This window comes from Pinus tabuliformis, chromosome 6 (genome assembly GCF_031772625.1).
Source record: "Pinus tabuliformis cultivar Carrire ecotype Pingquan chromosome 6, CPIR1, whole genome shotgun sequence".
Taxonomy (NCBI): domain Eukaryota; kingdom Viridiplantae; phylum Streptophyta; class Pinopsida; order Pinales; family Pinaceae; genus Pinus; species Pinus tabuliformis.
In genome coordinates, this window is record NC_142292.1 from 1,974,940,589 (window position 1) to 1,974,963,096 (window position 22,508).

Here is a 22,508-nt window from a genome sequence, read left to right on the forward strand (position 1 = left end):
TGGACCATATAAATGTAGATGAGGAGCTCTAGAAGATTGAATTTATTATTTTATATATACCCCTAACAACTTACTCTTGTATTGACAGGGATAACCTCTTTACATACTACAAAAAAGACAATACTGAGAACCTAAATTCCATGGCCAGAGTGTAGTCTATTATCCCAGACATCAACATTATGTCAATAACAACTATAACCTAGATTGACAACATCAAAGTATAGTATAAGAAAGCAAGCATTTTCTAGAGTCATTGGCAAGAAAATTAGAAGAAAAAAACAATTAAGAAGATGAGAATCACAGCATATTTCATAAACAAGTCTATTCATGAGAGACAGAGGGGAGTGTACCCAAATGGATCTTGAGATAGCCTAAACCCATTGGCAGCTATTTCTGCCACCAAACAATCTCGTTGTGCTCCAGAGGAGTGATCAACGCATCGTTGAAGAACACAGCATCCATGACGGTGCGTCGCAATCTCAACACAATGTTTTGCTGCAGCATCAAAAAGGAACTGCCACAACAGCAACTACAATGTTACTTCCAACATAATCAAAGCCAAAGCTACTAGATTAATTAAAATCTTTTAATTTACAACCAAGAAAGCACTTTGACTGTGGAAACTATATTTGTTTGCTGCCTGAGAGACAGAGTTACAATATAATTCAATGTTTGTATCATGCTTTATAATGAATGTTTATGATGAATTTTACAGTTAACACATGTATACCAGGTAGAAAGAAAGATTAGAAAATGTCATATCGTTATTGGAATCAGATAAACTACATCCTATAGCTATTAGCTTTCAGAGAGGAGAATTGTTTCACAAGTCACCTGACACGAGGGCACGGGACACGTAGGACATGAAAATATGAATATTCGACACATGACGCTACATCCCCCCGGAACAGGACACAGGGGAAACATTATATATTATATATTAAAAAAATAAAAATAAAAATAGTGAATTACACACAAAATATGAAATATATAAAACATTTAGATGATGATGATACAAATTCAATACAACTAATGCATATAACCAAAACAGCATTGAGTGCAAATGCAATCAATCTCTGAACCAAAAGTACATCAACAAAGGGCCTAAACGACTTGTACACTCCAAAAAAAATCATGCTACAACAAATAACTAGTACTATATATCATCAAAATCATTGCCTATATTGGGATCCTCATCATCAACATCACCCTCTAGGCATTAAAATAAGATAGAAAAAGATTAACAAGTCAAATCGAGATTCTGTTTGAGAGATGGGTGCATTTTTACTATGGTCATGATAGAGGAGTTCAACAATGAATGCCACCAACATCAAGGTACATACAGGGCTTGGTCCTCTTAATTAAATGCTAGTTCAATACCCTCAAACATAACAAACTGCAATGGAAATGTTGTAATCCCCCCAATCCTGAAATCCTGAAAACTGTTCAGTCTGCTAGATTTTGAGTGGGATCGAAAATTCTACTTTCTCCATATTAAATCCAATGAGGTTGCAAACACTCTCAAACATCCTGAGCCATTTCATGATAATGTTAAAAGTTTAAGTAAAACGATGAAATCATTACCATTAATATCATTAGTGGGGCCTGGACAAATACACTTCCCCTTCTAACATTGCTTAATTGCCCTTACCTGCACTTCAAAACCTTCAAGAGCTCCACAACTGTGACTGAATTGCGTGAGAATGAGGAACTAAATCGATTTCAGGATGTTTTTTTCATTGGAGATATGTCCAACTTTCAGGACACCAGTAGGGCTCATATCTGGCACAAGTCAAATTCATATCCTATGAATAGGACACCAGTCAAACTCGTGTCGGACACGGAAAAGGCTGTAATCGTGTTGGACGCACAAGACTCGCGACACGTTGGGGGGGGGGAGGAGGAGGGATGTGTACGGTGACTTAGATTGCTTCATAAATGGCTAGTTTCTCCACTCTACTAATGGTAAAAGAAATAACTTCACAGGGATCAAAAACTGATATAGAGCAAGCAGTAATAAACTGAACATTAACAATCATATTCATTGTAAAAAGCATGTTTAGCACAAAAAACAGTAGTAGATACTGTAGATCACATAGCTTACCATGACACACACAACTCACAATCAAGTTATCAGATATTGTATAGAACATAACCAACAAGGAACCAGAAACTGTACAAAGGATTTATACATAGTTGCAGCCAATAAAATTTAGCAAAGACAAGCATCTAGGGCAATTGACTTTTACTCCTAAAATACGACAATTTCATTGAAGTCCATGAGTGCCCAAAAAGTAAGTCACTGGGAGAGTGCAGCAACAACAAGATTATGGAGTGTTGAGGCAACTCCGAAGTATTGAAAAAGAAAGAAAGAAATATGAAATGAAACAAAAAAAACAGTAAGCAAGAGGGAGTAACTCAAGAAAGCAAATCTTAATATCGATTAAAAGATTATATTGTACTGTCAAGGTGGCAGAAAAAAACAGAGTCAGAGAATGTGCTATGAGGAATATCCTGGACTGATAAGGCTGGGTTAGGTGATGCTGGGAGGAGCTTCGCAGCAACCAATGAGATCCCAGAAAGAGTTGCGATATACAAATTAAAAATTCAAAACAGATTTTGAATTTAAGAAGTATACGCCTAAGTCATAGTTCACGAGAAAAATGTTTACTGATGTGATGCATCTATGATTTCACTGTAAATTTTATTCATTGTTTAATAGACTCAATGTTCAAGGTCTGCCATGCATACTAAGCAAATCCCCTGTAATGTAGAAAGGTATTGGACTCAGTTATGTTGAGGAGCAAAGACCAAGCTTGAACTTAATATTAATGTACTTTTGTGTTATGTTAGCTTAATGTTAATGATAATTAGTATCACATGATCATTTAAAAGCTAAGTCACCTGACACGAGGACACAGAGAACATGAAAATATGAGTATCCGACACATGACACAACGGCCCCCCAGAACATGACACAGAGGAAACGTTATATATTATATATCAAAAAATATAAAAAATTAGTGAATTACACATAAAATATGAAATATCTAAAACATTTACATGATGATGATACAAATCCAATCACACAACTAATGCATATAAACAAAATAGCATTGACTGCAAATGCAATCCATCTCTGAACCAAAAATACATCAACAAAGAAGCCCTAAATGGCCTGTATAGTCCAAAACAAATCATGCTACAACAAATAACTAATACTTATATCATCAATATCATTGCCTATATTCGGATCATCATCATCGATATCACGCTCTAAGCATTAAAATAAGATAGTAAAAGCTTAACATGTCAAATCAAGATTATGTTTGAGTGATGGGTACATTTTTACTAGGGTCATGACAGAGGAGTTCAACAATCAATGCCACCAACATCGAGGTACATAGAGGGCTTGGTCCTCTTCATTAAATGCTAGTTCCATATCCTCATACATGACAAACTCCAATGGAAACGTTGTAACCCCCCCAATCCTGAAATACTGAAAACTGTTAAGTCTGCAAGAGTTTGAGTGGGATCTAAAATTCTACTATATCTATATGAAATCCAATGAGGTCGAAACCACTCTCAAACATCATAATTCAATTAATGGTAATGTTAAAAATTTAAGTAAAAGGACTTTTACTTTAAGAATTTAACATTACCATTAATGGGCCTGGACAAATCCACTTCCCAATACTTGGAGTCCCTTTTAACATTGCATAATTGCCTTTACTTGCACTCCAAAACCTTTGAGAGCTCCAAAACTGACTGCATTACATGAGAATGAGGCAATAAATCGATTTCAAGATGTTTTTTGCACAAGACACGTGTCCAAATTTTGGGGCACTAATAGGGCCCGTGTCAGACACCAATCAAACTCTTGCCCTACAAATAGGACACAAGTCAAATTCATGTCTAACACATGTTACCCACGTGTCGTGTCCAACACAAAGAATTTGAAACACGTGGGGGGATGACGTATTAGGTGACTTAGTATAAAAGTTGATGGGAGCATTCAGTGGTTAAGTGACCATAAATGTATTAGGGTGCTATATGTGATGTAATGAGATATCATTGTTGAGAGGGTGGTATGTGTATATGAACAGCCTTACTCAGGGTCAAATGATTCTCACCATATTTCAATGCCAATGTTATTGTGTGTACAACCCTTAAATCAACACAGAATTAGAACGATATCAATCCAAAGCCTGTGACTAACTCTTGTTATAGCATAACCTGAAAATAGATGTTCATGTAATATGGCCACTTTATAAGATAGTAACATGTGACCAATGTAGTAGTATGGTTATGGGTTAGTGTGAAAAATCGATTTGCAGTTAATCTGGTTATTATTCTCCTACCTTTTAACAGATTATTTGTCCCAGCAAATGATTACTGCAAATAATGAATAAAACGCGAAAGAAAATTTCACCAATTAAATAAACTATGAAAACTCTGATAAGAAAACCAATCACAAAATGAACACAATATTTTTGGACAAAACATCCCTGGAAAAACCCCGAAGGGAAAACCAATTCTTTAGATCTGAGGGTTTTATTATTATCTTCAGCAAATTCTGCAATTGATAAATATTACAACTGCTTGCCAAACCACAGCAAAGCTCTGGCAAAATATTCCTTCACCTCCATAGGTCGATCTGACCACTAGAAGGCTCATGGCCTCACTCTGCAACCTGACACGACCTTTCCTACAATTCGCACTATGAATTCCTGCAATCCACCATTCTTGCGATTCGCTCTGCAACTGGAAATCTCGTTATGCTAAATTGGCAACTCGTACGGCCTCTCCTAGCAATCTCTTACGCCCTTTCCTATCTCCAGAGTAACTCTAGGAGAATTCCTCCTCCGGATCTCGAAAACTGGAAGAATACTAATGAAAGAAAACTCTGGAAATATTCATTGCTTCAACTGTTGCTGAAACCCTCACTAGTGTCAAACCCCACGCTATCACTGTGCCCTCTTCACTGTAATGAACGATCTCTAAGACTGCCCATCAATTTTCATTATAATTTCTCGTTGAGAAATCAACAGCCAAGATCTAGATCTGAAATGATCTAATCGATGACTAAGATCGCTTAGAAACTTTACTAGAAGTCTCTAGAGGAAAATCGACCATGTCTCAATTATTACTAATTAACTAGTCTATTTCCCTAAGTTAAAACTTAGGAAAATAATGAAAATTGATTAATTAATATAATTAAAATATTTACATCCAAAATAATAACTTGGGATTGGAGATATTTTCTGCTCTTGTGCTCTTAACCTGACTGACACCACCTGCACTAGAACATTTAATCGAGCTACAACAGCCAACAGTTAGGTGGTTAACTTAGGGTGCTATAAAATAATGCATTATAATGTCATAGCCATCACCAACTTAGGGTGCTATGTAATAATGCATTATAATGTCATAGCCATATCCAATATAGGGTGCTATATAATAATGCATTACAATGTCATAGAAGATGGAGTGGTACTATTTTGTTAGGTATCCTACCTCCAACACCAGTGGATGTATTTTTTGCAGCAGCATCAATATATGTGACACCAACATTTATTATTCTCTCCAATATGATCGTATTTATTATGTGTATGCACCCTCTAAAACCTTATATACTATCAAAGCAGATATTGATAAAGTTATCGTAGTAAAATGGTCATAACATCATGTTTATTAGGTGATTAGAGGATATACTGACATTGGGCATAATGTTTTAAAGTCATTTTCCATTTATAAGGTTAGGATATACTATGTGTTAAATAATTCCAATGTTATGTCTTAACATGATGATAGGTGCTTGCACAAGAGATTGTCTTCTCACATGATACATATTGTTCATCTCATCATTGAAAATTAAATAATAATATCAACTCTCTCTCTCTCTCTCTCTCACACACACACATTATTGTGTATATGTATACCCAACAAGTGGACACCTGGGCATCTGAAGCAGCGTGCTGCAGGATTAATCCATCGCAAACACAAGAACACATACATAGCAGGAACTTGTGGAACAGCTGAGATAATTTGTGTCAAGCAGCAAATTGCACAGGCAGTGGAGCGGAGGTACATAGGTAGTGGAGGAACCCACAGTGAGATCTTAAAAAAGAAGCCAAGCAAATACATGTTTAATCTTATGTTAAAGGTTTAAGAATATAAATGAAACAATATAGAGAAGACTATTATCCAACATAAATACACACAGTGAATCCGAAGAAAATAAAATAGGAAAGAGAAATTTAGAATGGAAGCACGAAGAAGAAAAAACCCCAATGAGGAAGAATTGGTGATGGCCAGTAGAAAGGAGAATTAACAGTGGTAGCAAGCAATAGTCTAGCAATGACACTTTTAGTGACTGGGTCACAGTAGGGACGACTGTGCAGTAATCCAGGAGGTTCACGAGTAGCATTATCAGGCAGGAACACGGTGGATCACATTGGACAAGCATGACAGGAGTGGAAGCCTAAGGGGTCAACCAAGAAATCGAATGGAAGTCATCAAGTTGGCAACATGAGAGATTGAAAAAAAATTTGCTAAACAATGTTCATGGGATAAGTCTGAGAACTAATAGAGCTAACATCATGTTATATGACCTAGAGTGGCAATGTTACAATGGTTATGCATTAAATAGTGTAAGAGCAACTTTGTAGCGACAAACAAAGATGTGGAAGTCAGAGGCCTGGAGTAACAACACAGAGACAACATGAAGGAAAACCTGTTTGCTTTAGATAGGGGTTTCTTAAAGGACACCATGTGTGAGCACGCAACAGGACAACAATATTGTGGTAGATCAAAGGCCATATTGGTGTCATAGAGAGCGTTTTGCCTACAATAATGCATGGAGTGTGCCTACACCACACATGATGCCCAAGCCATACCACAATTTTGGATGACCTTGCAAATGCAACATTGCCCCTCTAGAGCATCAAGTGCAGTCCATCTCTGAACCAAAAATACATCAACAAAGAGGCTCTAGATGGCCTCCAGAAACTAAAAGAAATTATGCTGCAACAAATACCTATATATCATCAAAATCGCTGCCTATATTGTGATTCTCAACACCAAAATCACTCTCTGAGAGTTGAAATAAGATAGAAAAAGCTTAACATGTCAAATCGAATTTTTGTTTGAGTGATGAGTACAATTTAACTAGGGACATAACAGAGGAGTTCAACAATCAATGCCACCAACGTCAAGGTACATAAAGCATTTGGTGCTCTTTCGATTAAATGTTAGTTTGAAACCCTCATACATGACAAAATCCAATGGAAACGTTGCAATCCCCGCAATTTTGATATCTTGTGTAACCTAAAACTCTACTTTCTCCATATGAGATCCAATGTGGATGGAACCAATCAAAAATTGCAACCTATACAATCTGTTGCTTTGTACCCCAATCAAAAATTCTTGTTTCTTTGAAAAAAACTTGTGTTTGGAACATCTTTGTGGAAAAAAAATCGCTCCCTAGCCTTTTTGCAAATTTTTGCAAGAGCGAATTTCAGGAGCGCGCTTCGAGAGAGGATTTGAGGGGGGGCACTCCCCTGCAACCTTGGTAGAGAATGCAACAGGGAAGAATATCAAGATACTTTGCGCAGATAATGGAGGAGAATACACAAATAGTGACTTCATAGGATTATGTGTGAAGGAAGGCATTAGGAGGGAGTGGACAGCTCCATACAATCCACAACATAATGGGGTAGCAGAGCGGAAGAACAAGTCTATAGTAAGGGTTGCAAAGGTGATGTTATATGACCAAGATTTGAACAAGTTTCTATGGGCAAAGGCATGTAACACAGCTGTGTATATACAGAATAGGGTTCCTCACAGAGCATTGGGGAAGATAACACCTGAAGAAGTCTTCTCAAGGAAGAAGTCGGACGTCACTCACTTCAAGATCTTTGGCAGCATAGCTTATTGTCATGTGTCAGACGAGAAACGCACTAAGTTGGATCAAACGGCAAAAAAGGGCTTCTTCGTTGGGTATAGTGAGACCTCGAAAGCATTCAAGATCTATATTCCTAGCATCGGGAAGATTATTGTAAGACAAGACATAAATTTCATGGAGGACAAAGCCTTCAAGATGTCATACGAGATGCCAATAGGTGATCAAAGTGAGCCGGCAGAAGCTCCATTGGTTCAACAGCAGGGGCAACCATAGAGACAAAAGCATGGGCAGTCACGGAGATCTAGTACAATTACCAATACGAGCATGAGCTCAGGTGCAAGAGACCCTGTGAGTTCACTGCAAACGGAGCAGCAAAGGCAAGACGAAGAGTTGGTCGATCCTCCCACTATTAGTGGTCGAACTAGCAAGGAAGTTTTTCAGACATTGAGAGATGCATAAAAGTTCATAGGAGCTCCTAGGACGAATAAAAGAGAACGCAAGTACCAAGCGTTGGTGGCACAGGCTGTTGAACCTTCCAGTTATCAAGAGGTCACACAACATCAGGTGTGGGTGGATGCCATGGTACAGGAGTACATGGTACAGGAGTACAGCTCTATCATGACAAATGATGTTTGGGAGGTAGTGTCGAGCCCTATGGACAGGTTAGTTGTGGGCTCTCGATTGATCTATAAGATCAAGTACACTGCAGACGACAGCGTGGAAAAGTACAAGGCTAGGCTTGTGGAAAAGGGGTATGTGCATAAGGGATAGACTATGAGGAGACCTTTGCCCCAGTTGCCAGATATACTTCTATCCGGTCGGCTTTATCTCTAGCAGCGCAAATGGGATGGCAGATTCACCAGATGGATGTCAAGAGAGCCTTTTGGAACCGGGTGATAGAGGAGGAGGTATATATAGAACAACCAGAGGGCTTCAAGACACATGAGAGGGGCACGCATGTGTGCAGACTAAAGAAAGCTCTATACGAGCTTAAGTAGGCTCCCAGGGCATGGTATGGTCAGATTGACAGCTACTTGCAATAGATGAGATTCGTCAAGACTGACGCAAATCCCAACCTTTACTATTTAATGGTAGATGATGAGCCACTCATCCTAGTGTTGTATGTGGATGACCTCTTCTTGATGTTGAAAAGTGTAACTAGGTTTGGTCTTCATAATGACACGTAAGTATGAATTTATGTAATGAGATGTAAAGAAGAAAAATAAAATTATTGTATTGACTTGCTACATGGGTTTCATAAGTAAGAAATTTTAATTTTGAAATCAAGGTTCCCATTGAGAGTCTTTAGGATTTATTTGTCATCTAGTCATAAAATGATACAGTCATTGTCATGTAATGTTACACTTTGTAAAAGGTCAATATTGTCTATGTAAAGTATCCTCCAAGAACTTGTCACTTATCCTCTTCAAGTCGGCCTACAAACAATGGAAGAACATATTGGAAGAAGTCGACCTAACCTATAGGGATCATGTTGGCCTAAAGGACATGTGTGGAGGTGTATATATAGCCACACTCGGCCTCCATTGAAGGAAAGCAACTCGACAAGCATTCATTGAAGAAGAAGTGCGAAGAAGAGGGTATCAAGTGAAGTACGAAAAAGGATAAGAGAAGTTTCTTTTGGGCAATACGAAGGAGTTTCCTCTGGGCAATACAAACGAATTTCTGGGCAGTGCGAAGGAGGTTTCTTCTAGGCAGTACGAAGGAGAGATTCTTCTAGGTAGTGCAAAGGAGAGATTCTTCTGGGATCAACGAAGGAAGGTTTCTTTTGGGGTGATTTTTTTGAAGAAGAATCGAAGGCATCAAGTAAAGATCGAAGAGAAGCAGTATAGAGACTAGGGTTTCTGATCTAGAGACCAAGATTCTCTAGAGATAGTCGAGAAGAGTAGTGTGGAGACTAGAGACCAAGATTCTCTAGGGAAAGTCGAAAGGAAGCAGTATAAAGTATAGAGACCAAGTTTCTCTAGAAGAAGTCAAGGAGAGCAGTTCGAGATCAAGAAAGGAAGTCGAAGGGAAGAGGCAAAGCATCAAGGATAGTGGCAAGGTTCTTGGGAGGATACTAGAGTCAAGGGTCTATGTCATGGTCTTGGTACTCGTCAATTGAAGATCTAGAAGAAGAATTTTGATTGGGTTTTCCTCTCAAGAGGTGAGAGGTTTTGGCCCTGCTGAGAAGCCTACATACTATGTCACTTGTCGTTTATTATGCATATTGGTAATTGTCTTGATGAAAAGAACACAACAATAACATAACGAAGAAAAGATTATAAGCTAAGAAGTAAAAGTATATCACAAGCAATTATCAAGTAGAGAAATATTTTAACTATTCAATGCCCTAGATTTCTCAACATGGTATCAAAGCTTAAGTGTTGAAGTCAAGAAGGGGCATTCAAGCAAGTAGACACACGAGAATCAAGCTTCAAAGAAGGATCGTAGCAAATCCAAGGGCTACCAAAGGCAAACCCTAGATCAAAGAAATCTACACCAAAAAGGAAGCAGGAAAAACACTGAATCCTAGAAGCACTCCAGAAATCATACATCACCAAAGAAGTGGAAGCTCTTCAAATCTAAGTACAATTAGATTGAAAGGCAATCTTCTCTCTATTTAAGCAAGGATCTCACTTGAAAGGGATCATCTGAAGCAACTAGTTTGTCATCAAGTTGAAGATTCTATCTTCACAAGTAAGTACCTTTTATTATAATCTAATCTAGTAAAAATGACTTCATGTTTCAAGGAGAACCAAAAGTTGGTTGAGATATCAAACTTCCTTGTATGGAAAAGAAGGATAGATATAGTCCTCGAAGTAAATGAAGTCATTTAGCATATCCATGGAAAGGTCTCCAAGCCATCCAAAGAACAAGCATTATCTGAATACATGGAAAGGGATCTTAACACTCAAAAGATTCTTAAGGAGCCTATCAAAAATCCTCTCATTTCCTATGTGACCAAGTTGGAGATATCTAAAGAAATATATGATAAGTTGATGGAACTTTTCTCCACGAGCACAATAGAAAAGATCATATCACTTAGATCTGATCTATATAAATTGAAGGTGTCAAAGTATGAAAGGATATCGTTGTGTCTTTCAAAAGCATCTCAGATAAAAGGGTGTTTGCAAGATCTAGGAGAGATGGTATCTGATAACAAAAAAATCTTCGTTATTCTAAATGCATTGACTAATGAGCGAGCTAACCTCATATCTACTTGTGAAGAGGAAGTTATCCCATTCATCAAATTATAGTCTCTTTGCAAGGCAGAAGAAGATAGGCTGAAGAAAGAAAGTAACAAAAGCTCAGATAGAAGAGATCAATCAGTGACAAGAAGAAAAGGGACATTTGGAAAGTTTGACCCTCCAAAGAAAAAGAAAAAGAACATGGCTAAGGAAAGATGTTATGGTTGTCATAAACTTGGGCATTATAGAAGAGATTGTCCTAAACGCAAGAGGGACAAGGAAGAAGCCCATATTAAGGAAGTGAAAGAACCTGAGACAATGAAGCTTAAGAAGGAAGAAGCAAATAGATCTCTACTATGACTGAGATGATCTTCTTCACTAGAAGGTATTTTTCACTCGTAGTTTATAAATAGGAAGCAATGTAACTAAAATAGGATGCATCAAATTAGAAAGTAGCATCGTGATAGAAGCATTAGAAGTAAGAGCTCTTGACATGGGAAGCAGAAAGAATGTTTGGAATAAACTCTATTGATTAGAAAGAATAAGGGCTCTCGGAAACCTCATTGAAACCTCCAGTGATACTTATAGAAAGAAGTAGAGGTCATCATCGAAGGGGATCATCATAAGAAAACATTTGTTGAGTGAGGATATGAAAGGTCCTCAAAGTTTCTCTGATGGAATCCTCATCAAAGGATTCACTAATCTAGAAAGAAAGCAAGAAGTTTCATCAGGAATTCAACCTCGTGGGATTCAAGAGATGATGGTATGATGACATATCAGGAAAGCAAGTCTAAAGGATATAGTACTTTTGTTCAAATGAAGTTGCTAAAGAAGTTTGGATGACCGAAAGGAAAGATGAGGTATGTATGCTTACATAAGATTATTATGAAAGTCATGTCGTATGGTTGCAGATGATATGGATCACTATTTCCATCTTGGGAAATATGATCATGAGAAGAAGGGATCTCCTCCTCCGAAAGATTGCAATAAGGCATATGTCACACTAGTTGAAATCAACATAATATGTTCTCATATGAATCATGAGGAAACTGACTACAACTAAGGAATTCTGATTGAAAGCTCTTGGGAATGAAGTGTGAAAAGAAAGGAAAAGATCGTATGCAACAAAGGTAGAAGGCATTCAACATTCGAGACCCATAATAGTTGACTAGAATATCTCTCGGAAAGATATGAAGACTCTGATGGAAGTCATAAAAAGATGGAGACCCTTGACAATGGATATATATGGGAAATGTGTCAATCTGCATGCAAAATGTTGATACCTACAAGAAGATGTCGTGAAGAAAGACCATCACAAAGGTAATTTCGATTTAAGTGTTCATTTCTTATTTTTGAACTAATATCTGGATGGGCTTATGTAGGACTGCCAAAGGGAAGATCTGTGGATGACTTACAAGATGACCATATTGAAGGATATAAGATCCTTCCGGAAAAATATGGCATGAAGGCAGAATGACATAAAGCAAAGACCAGATGGAAAATCTGATGGATCACTTTCTGATGACATAAGGACATGACTAACTCATGGACAAAAGTGATGGATGGTCTGTGCCCTATGAAGAAGTCTCCAAATGATGAAGGCTCCATGACAAAAAGAAATTGATGACATCAAAGAAAAGATGACTTTTTCAGGCAACTGGTTGTTCCACATGAGGAATTGGTGTAGGTCCCTAGTTAAGAAGGAGTCGGAAAAACAAGTTTCTTACTTGGAAGAAACTTGGAAATTCCTAAGCCAAGAGGGAGCTTAGGTACATTCCTTTTGTAGGAATGAGTACATTACTTATTGGAATATCGCCTCCCTATTTGAGAGGGAGAGATAGACATGACATTCTAGTCTTCACCTAGGAAGACAGAATGGAGGATTGGGAAATCATTTGGCATTCGATGGTCTTTGAGGATGAGATAAGGCATCCAACAAAAAGAGTAGTCATGGAGGAACGATATTCTTTGAGAGCTGGGGAGTCCGAGATAAGAATAGTCCTCATGGAACATACCCTGAGAGAACCCGGGTAGGATATGTTCCTGTTATGAATAAAATATATATATATAAGTCCTTTGGGGATACGTTGGGGTTTATTCATGGTTTATTGTAGGTCTAACCTAGCTACAGTCTTGAGCACCCTTTTTAAGCCTTCAGTCCTCAAGGGAAAATCTCTAAGCAATAAATAGCCTAAACGGAAGTGTGGATTTGCTTAGGAGCAGGAACAGTAACCTAAGTTGCAAAATGTGTGATCTTTTTATCCATCTCTGTGGTTTCGGCCCTCTAGGGCAATAACTCTGTCCATAAGGTTTGTTTATTCATCTTTGAACCAACAAAGAAGCTTCACTATCTCCTGCGGCCTTGTAACCTCTCCGGACTTGGTATATGATTGAAGAAGGACATCTAAAATCAGTGAACAAATTGTTGGGAATTCATCTCTCATGTTCGAAGCTCCTAAAAAGTTTGCGGTCCAAAATTCTAAAGGTCGAATGTTTGCACAAACAGCCATAGCCTGCTCGATCCACCAACAAGTCCACTGAAAGTGCCATCAGTAAACTAAAAAAGGAGTTCATAACTGGCCCAGATCTCGCTAGGTATCCTGCACATATAACTTTAATGAGGCTATTACGGGAATTTTTAATGCAGTCCAAATTTACTCTTAAAACCCAATTTTTCCAAAAATTGAAAAACTTAATTTAGTTACTTGAATATGCAAAATACGACTAAAATGAGGCAATATATAGGTGAAATAGGATGGAATATGGTCGTAAATAAATGGATTTAGGATATGCAAAGATTACCAAAATTGAGGGCCAACATCTTCCCCTTGTTGATGTTCAAGCATGTCCTCATGCTTGCCTCCTCCATTTGGATCTCGAGTGATGATTCTCCTGTTGTTCCTGATCCTGTAGCTTCTTCCTATGCAACCTGAAGGAGAATGTCAATACCCTCATATTTCTCTTCTTTGTAGATGGCAGTCTTCACTTTTTGTTTCTCATATTTGTACTGCCATAACTTTTTCTCCTTTAGCCATCTGTAGGCTTGTTTGGAGATGAGGATATTCTGAGTCTCAAGCTTTTTAATCTGCTTGCTCAATTTCTTGTTCTCCTTGGTTATGTTGTTGTTATTTTCTTTATACATTTTGTTCTCCTTTTTCAAATGTCTCTCCATGATCTTGTTGTCTTCCAGCTCACTTGTCAGCTCTATTATTTTCTTAAGATATACTTCATTGTGCAGTTCTTTAGATTCTTCCCTGGTCTCTTTGGCATATGAGTGAGATGAGGTGGCTCCTACCCAAGCATCCTCAAAATAGGAGTCTTTCTCTATGGGCTCTTCCTGGACTTCCTCCTCCAATCTCTGTATAATCTCATCAATCTGCTTTGATGTTTGTGGAGGCTCAGTTCCAATAATTTCAATTTCTGGATCTTTTCCTTTGTTGGTTCCTCTTGTGATTTTCTTCTAGGCCTCCTAGGAATGGACAGAAAGGATTTCTCTTTTTCAATCATAATATCATCTTGCTTCTTCTTCAATCTTGTCTTAGGATACAAAGGAGAATGCATGATACTTCTTGTTACATGCAACTGCTCAAACTTCTCCTCATTCCCTGTTGTTTGTTCTTCAAAATGATGTTTAGCCAAAAACTCCTTCCAAAGCAACCCCTTATTCCTTACCTGATACTCAACAAGTATCTTGATTAGCCCATGATAATAAATATTGGCTTGCTTGGATTTTGTTTTGTTCTTGACATTCTTTATCATTTTGATTAGGCTTTTTTAAAAGAAGTAGGGTAAGTTGATTTTACAATATCCCTTCATATGTTGAAGCAATTTGATATGATAGAGGTATACCACACTGTACCAATTATCACAAGTGAAGTACTTTTGGATAATCAAAACCAATTTTGACCATGGCTCTCTGAGCCAATCTCTTAGAATCCCTTTTGTCCTGTCAAAGGACCCCTTCCTTTGTTTCTCCAGGAAAAAGGTCCATCCCTTCTCCTTAAAATGTAGACCCTTGTGATACTCTTCTCCTATCAAAGGAAGGTCCAATGCTTGAGAAGGAAAGGTGGGGTTCAATAATCAAAAAGGTTCACCAACTTTGGTTTGTCCATGTTCAAAATGCTCAATGAACTCCTGTGTGATTTTATCATTGTGACCATTGAACTTTTTAAGAAACTCCAGTAGCCCTGTCTAGTATAGTTTCTCTATTGTATCCTTACTCCAATTTTCTATCTTGAAGTCTTTAGGTTCAGTTTTGGTTGCCATTTGCATCTGATCTGTGTACCAATTAATATGGCCTTGTCCAGTAAATAACCTCATCATGAATATAACAAGCAAAATATATATATTTGACCTTCTCATTCATGCAATCTTTGGATAAAAATCATGGTGAATGTACTTACCAGACCTCTGTAGCTTTGAAAAAAAATGATATTACTTCTTCTGCCTTTAGGTCTTCAATTTCTCTGTCTCCTACTGCAAATGGTATTCAAAAAAAAAATCCTCTATTTGTAAAACTGGGTAAAAAAAACTCATTGTGTGAAAAACCATGTAAAAACATCTCCACTACAAAAATCTCTCACTGTTTGCAAAATTGTGTTTAAAAATCCTCTTTGTTTGCAAAATTGCCCAAAAAAATCAATGAAAAACCTTCTTTGTTTGCAAAATTTCGTACAAAACTACTCGCTGTCTATACAAACGATGCTCACTATTTTTTTATGTGCAAAATTTGGCAAACTGTGTTTAAAATGTATGGGGAAATTGTTTTTGGAACGATACCTGAGCTACAAATGACTGTCAAAACCTTGTAGAGATTATCTTGTTAAGGTTTGTTTGCTCCTGTGTAAACATACAGTCCTAGTTAAACTCTCTGTCTCCAGCAATTCGAAAAATCATTGGTCTACAAGTGGCAGAGCCTTTTTAGGGTGACAGAACATTGCTAATCTATGACTGAAGTCGTGCTTTTCTCATTGTTTGACACATTTAAACAACTTAAGTTGAACCCTTTTCGAGAGAATAACACAATCTTAGAAATCTTTTAACTGTTGAGAAGACCCCGAGATCTACTCTTACCTTATCATTGTGCAATTTATGGGATTTGATGGAGAATATGTCTACTCAGCGCAGAGGAAATCTCGGTTTGGTGCTCTCCTATCTCTCCTCCTTTTAAACACAATGCTCCTCCTTATTTCTCCACGCAATTCCTCGTGTTATCTCTACTGCACAGGGTTCTCCTCTTTGCACGCAATTCTCTTTCAATCTTTGCATATTTCTCAGTCAAACAGGGTTTGTTTTGTCATGTTTTCTTTAGGTTGTGGATAAACAATGAATACGCAGTGTCCTTTGATTCTAAGTTGGGTTATGATGAAACTTAGTTGTGATGATGAAGAAAAACGCGCAGACAGTGTTCAACTGTGCGTGCAACCCTTTGAAACATATTTTGACCGTTTGTTGTTGCGTTTTTCGATTTGACTAGTTGACTGTTCATCCTGTCACTTGTACCTTTGGCTGCCACTTGTTTTACTTGATGCATCGTGGTTTTATGCGCATGATATAACTCTATTCCCTTTGTACATAGCTTACCATTTGTTTAAACTTTGTACATAACTTGCATCGTGATTTTACACTCTTATCACCGCTTTGTAACACAAGTGTTGTCCATTGTACATGTCTCGACACTTGTTTTGTTTCTTGTTAATGCTGCATCATAGCTCATAACTGCTTGTAGTTTAGAGCTTTCAATACTCATCACTATTAGGACTAGTCTATGACTTTTGCATTGCATGCTTTCTTGATTATGTATTATGCTTGTTCATTGTGCATTTTTAGATCCATTATACTTGCATTGCATCAACAAATCAAATTCTTCTTTAAATAATATGTTAAGTATATTTGTAATGATACTAACTCTCTTTGTTCTTGTTTTGTAGACATATGAGACTAATCCTTCTTGTTTTGTAGGCAATTTTCCATGAGGCAAAAATAAAATAAAATAAAATAAAAAAAAAAAAAAAAAAAAATTGGCCCAAAAGGAGATGTGGCCAAAAAATTTGGTCAAAAATGCAAATGAATGTGGTTGAGTGAATGATGAATTGATGAATGTAAGGTTATAATAAGGCTAATGAATGTAATAAAGTGAATGAATAATGTAAGAGGTAAAAGTATATAATGTAGGGTGATGTAGGATATAGGGTAATGTAGGATAATGTAGAATGATATATACATTGATAGGTGTTGTATATTCAAATTTAAACTAGTTTATCAATCTTAGAAAAATCAAAGGCATTAAAAATACTTTAAATTTACAGTGTTTTCCTTTCGCTTGATAGCTCATTGTTAATGCTTTTCTTCCGTTGATGATAACCTTAGCTCTTTTGTCAAAACTTGACCTTTTGCTAATGATGACGATACTTTGACCTCAAAATGAATTACGTTGAATGATTTTGCTAGATTGTAGATGCTTGTAGCTGTTTCTCAGGTCCCTTTGATGTTGATTTTAAGATGAATAATCATGTCCCTTCTGTAATAACATATAACATTGATCTTGTTCAGGTCCCTTACTGATAAATATTGATTATGATGTCTCAGGTCCCTTCTGCAATACAATTGCTTGACATTAAACCAGTTGCATAGTTTATTGGTTTATTATGAATCTTCCCCTTGCTGATCTTGAGACTTGTCCTCTAAGTCTTTGAATTTTGGAGGATAATTCTGCGAAATGAAATTGAAAAACATAAAAGAGAATTCATATTGGCCAAACAAGTTGATTTTCCGATATGAATTCGAGTTTGTATTGTGCCAGTATCTTGGATTTTCACAACCAAACTCCTTTATTATTTTTTAACTATTATTATTTTTTATTCTAGAAGTAGGGAAGGCATATCACTATGTTGTTCCAGTACTTCCATATTGTTTTCTGCTGAGACTCTCTTCAGAAAGTCTTCTTTATTGATAGGCTTATTATAAACTTTGAGTCTATGACCATTAACTAGAAATGAAATGGCGGCTTCATCAATTGTCTTGATCTTGACTGCTCCATTGTCAAAGATTTCTTCTATCTCATATGGCCCAAGCCAATGAGTAGTAAACTTAGCTTTGAAATCTTTGTACTTGGAGTCGAAAAGAAGTGTCCAATCTCCCTTATGAAAAATTTTGTTTTTGATAAATTTGTCATGCCATTTGATTCTCTGTTGTTGTATTAGTGATGTATGCTCAACTGCTTGTTGTCTGATTTCGTCTAGTTCATTCACCTGCATAATTCACTGTTGTTGGGCTTCTGACAGGTCAAATCCCAATTCTGCTGCTTGTTTAAATGTATGAATTTGAAATTTGATTGGTAACAGAACTTCTTTACCATATACCAATTGATATGGGTTGAATCCAGTAGTATTTCTCCATGTAATTCTGTATGCCCATAATGCATCTTTTAATTTGTCTGACCAATCTTTTATGTTCATTTGCACTGTCTTTGTCATGATGTTTTCCAAAACCTTATTAGTAGATTCCACTTGTCCATTTGCTTGAGGATGATATAGAGTAGACTTTCTATGCTTGATTTTATTTTTTCCATAAGATCTCGGACAAGTTTAGAAGTGAACTGTGATCCCTGGTCTGTAACAATTTGTCTTGGAACTCCAAATCTTACAAAGATTTCTTCAACGAGAAATGAAACCACTGTTTCTTTTGTTGCTCGTGCCACTTCTTTTGCTTCTACCTATTTCGTAACATAGCATGTACACACTAAGATGTACTTCTTTCCATTTGAAGGCGGACTAATAGGTCCCACAAAGTCAAGAGCCCATTGTTCAAATGGTTCTATAAGTACTTGTGGTTTCAATGGCATCTCATCTGGTACTACAGGTCTTCCAGTTCTTTGACAGTTATCACATCTTTTGGCATAGGCCTTTGAGTCCTTGAAAATTGCTGGCCAGTAGTAGCCAAGCTTGAGCACCTTGTATGTTGTTCGTTTATCTGCAAAATGGCCACCACATGGTTCATCATGACATGCTTTTAGAATATCAAGAATTTCATCTTCTCTTACACATTTTCTTATCAAAAGATCAGGACCAGTATAGAAGAGGTCACCATTGACCCAACTATATCTAACACTCTCTCTGATTATTTTCTTTTTTGCTTGCTAGTGAAATGAGATGGTAATATTCCAGATGATAAATAATTAGCTACATCTGCAAACCATGGGGTTTTAGTTGTTATAGCAAATAGATGTTCATCAGGAAAGTTGTCTGAAACAAGAATAAGATCACCAAGAGAATGAAGTCTTGACAGGAAATCTGCCACTTGATTATCTTTTCTTGGTCGATCTAGAACAGTGAGATTGAATTCTTGCATTAGTAACAGCCATCTAGTAATTCTGCCATTGGTAATTGTTTTGTTCATTAAATATTTAATGGTTGAATGATCTGTATGAATAAACACTTGATAGCCTATTATATAATGCCTAAATTTATTGACTGCATGCACAACAGCTAGCATTTCTTTTTCAGTTACTATATAGTTTAATTCTGCCGGAGTTAGATTTTTGCTAATGAAATAAATGGCGTAGTTAAATTGAATTTCTTTTTTTCCTCCACAAGCCATATGCATGTTCATAAGGAGAACACTCCACAAACCATATGCATGTTCATACAATATTCCTTGACATCTCTTAATGCGAGTCTCTAGCCTCTATATAGGCCTCATACATACAATACCATGGGTCATTACCATGGTTCCCTCAATACCATCTATCTAATACCATGGGCTTATTACATTATTGCTAACTACTTGTGGTCCCTTACATGATACGGGTTAACCACCTTATTTAATACTATGGCCCATCCCATTATTAGATAGATGGTATTGAGGGAACCATGGTAATGACCCATGGTATTGTATGTATGAGACCTATATAGAGGCTAAAGACTCCCCATTGAGAGATGTCAAGGAATATTGTATGAACATGCATATGGCTTGTGGAGTGTTCTCCTTCCTTAAGGAGTGAATGTATGGCGTTGCCCTACCTTAAAGGTTTGATCAATAAATAAGCATTTCTATCTATATTCAGAGCTTGTTATTTCTTGGGTATATTTGCATTGTCATATATTTTCAGGTCAGATCTATAACAAGTGGTATCAGAGCACTTTTTTGGGCAAAGCGGGGAATTTTTTTAATCTTTTTTCAAAAAAAATTGTGATGGCAGGACAATTGCAGCACGGATTTGAAATTCCAGTGCCTAGATCGAGATTTCTACCACATGGGAAGATGTAGAATGGTTGTTCCATTTCCGAAAACAGGTCATAATAGGGATTATGAGCAATATTGACGGAATTGTGGCCATTTCAAATTTTCGCCAAGTAAGTGAATTTTTTTTCATGGCGATTCTATATTTTACAGGAAAAGATGATGGTCCTACTATTGAAGAATACATAAAATAAATGAAGTCAGTATGGGAAAAAAAATTGGAAAGTTTGGGTAGTGGACCAATTTAAAAATGAGGAAGCCACATGGCAGGAATTACTTAACAAGTGTTCCAACCTGCCCGATGAAGAATTTGAAAATTTCCTTTTAGACAGATGGTCTCATGCTAGGAAACAAGATAATGAGAAACATGTGGGATTATTTCCTACTGGTATATCCTTATTGCAGGTTCAGGGATTAACTCAGAAGGAGAAGATCATTGTGTCTTTAAATCCTAGTTGCAAGCAAAATCTCATAAATGTAAATTTGGAAAAAAAAAATTACAAGTGCTAGCAAAACACATGGAGCACACACAGGTTAATAATGAGTAGGTGCAAGTTTATAAAGATTTGAAAATTTCTATGGACAAGTATGTATTGCATTCTGATTTTTATGTTTCAGATATGGCTAATGAGGATGTTGTTTTGGGATACCCTTGGATGGAATCGGTGGGTACTATAAATATTAATGTGCAGAAGAAATTCCTGAAGCTCTTGTATAAAAAGAAGAAAATTACATTACAGGATATTTCCATCAATAAACAGGTAGAGTCCAAGGAGGCTGAAGCAGAAGATGTTCCAGGGACTGACATATCAGATGATGAGCCATTGATGATCGACAACCAAACACAAACATCAACCCAGGTACCAGAAAAACAGGTAGAGTCCAAGGAGGTTGAAGCAAAAAATGTTACAACGGATGAAGGCTCAGTGGTTGAAGTAATATTGGAAGATAAGAAACAACAGCAGGCACCACAACATGTACCAGCTACCAATCAGACTCCATTAAGTGGTGAATTAAAGAAAAAGACACCGTGAGTTAAAACTTCAACATATCACCACCCACATCACCCTACACGAAAACAACCAACAAGATGGCAACAAATTAGCCACAAAGACAACTCCGCATGACAGATAGAGAGGAGCCACGATCCACCTACTACACATCAACACAGAAGAGCCGCGAGGGTCAGCTTCCATCTCAAGCGAGCGAGGCACCAGCGAGATGGAGGGTTCACCTTTCTCTAGGATGGCTAGATGCACGTGCATGGTACCAGTGGACTACTCTTTTGAGTAGATCTTATTATTTGTGTTCTTCCCATGTTTCGGGGACGAAACATGTTAAGAGAGATGGAATGTAGTATACCTAAGGGGGATAATATGGGGTACAAAGGGAGGTACCCAAGGGAATAATGTAATAATGGGATGGGCCATAGTAATAAATAAGGTGGTGACCCTATACCATGTAAGGGACCACAAATAGTTAGCAATAACGTAATAAGCCCATGGTATTAGATAGATGGTATTGAAGGAACCATGGTAATGACCATAGTTTTAAAACTCCGACTCAGTATCGACTCGGCCGGCTCGATTTCAATGACTCGGCCGTTGTAAAAAATACATTAAATATTTATTTTTTATAAAAGCACATAATTTTAAAAATTTTCATTCATGTTTCCAAACACACGGCATTAGAATATAGATAGAACACAACATATGATCAAAGTAGGCTCATGAATATATCCATTATATCAAAATGGCACCCAGTGCATTGTCCAATACATAACGATGATGATATAGAGGTCAAAACAAAAACACATAACCAAGGAGGCTATAAATGGCCTCTACAACAAAAGTCTGTGACCAGTACCACTGGCTACTGCTAGAGTTGCCAACATCATCTGGCTCAGTGTTACTTGGGAGCAGGAGCGAAAGTGGGGAGTGAGAGCAAAAACGGGAGCGGGAGTGACATTTTCAGAAGCTCCTGGTTTGGGAGCAAATCCCAGAGGAGTTCGACAACCAATGTCACTAACATCAAGGTACATAGAGGGATTGGTGCTCTTGATTAAATACGAATTCCATACCCTAATACATGACAACATTCAATGGAAACATTGCAATCCTGAAATCCTGAAAAACTGATAAGTCTGCTGGATTTTGAATGAAGTCTAAAATTCT

General features: G+C 37.2%; 1 protein-coding gene across 3 annotated transcripts in view; it reads right to left on the reverse strand.

Annotated features, from left to right (window-relative positions):
- Positions 1–310: 310 nt before the first annotated feature.
- Positions 311–22,508, reverse strand: part of LOC149267122 (uncharacterized) — a 93,120-nt gene continuing 70,922 nt past the window's right edge. For all 3 annotated transcript variants that reach the window (XM_089431468.1, XM_089431464.1, XM_089431462.1), the window contains one exon: positions 311–514. In XM_089431468.1, coding sequence (XP_089287594.1) covers positions 326–514 — 189 coding nt within the window. In that variant the 3' untranslated portion in view covers positions 311–325. The remainder of the gene's footprint in view (positions 515–22,508) is intronic.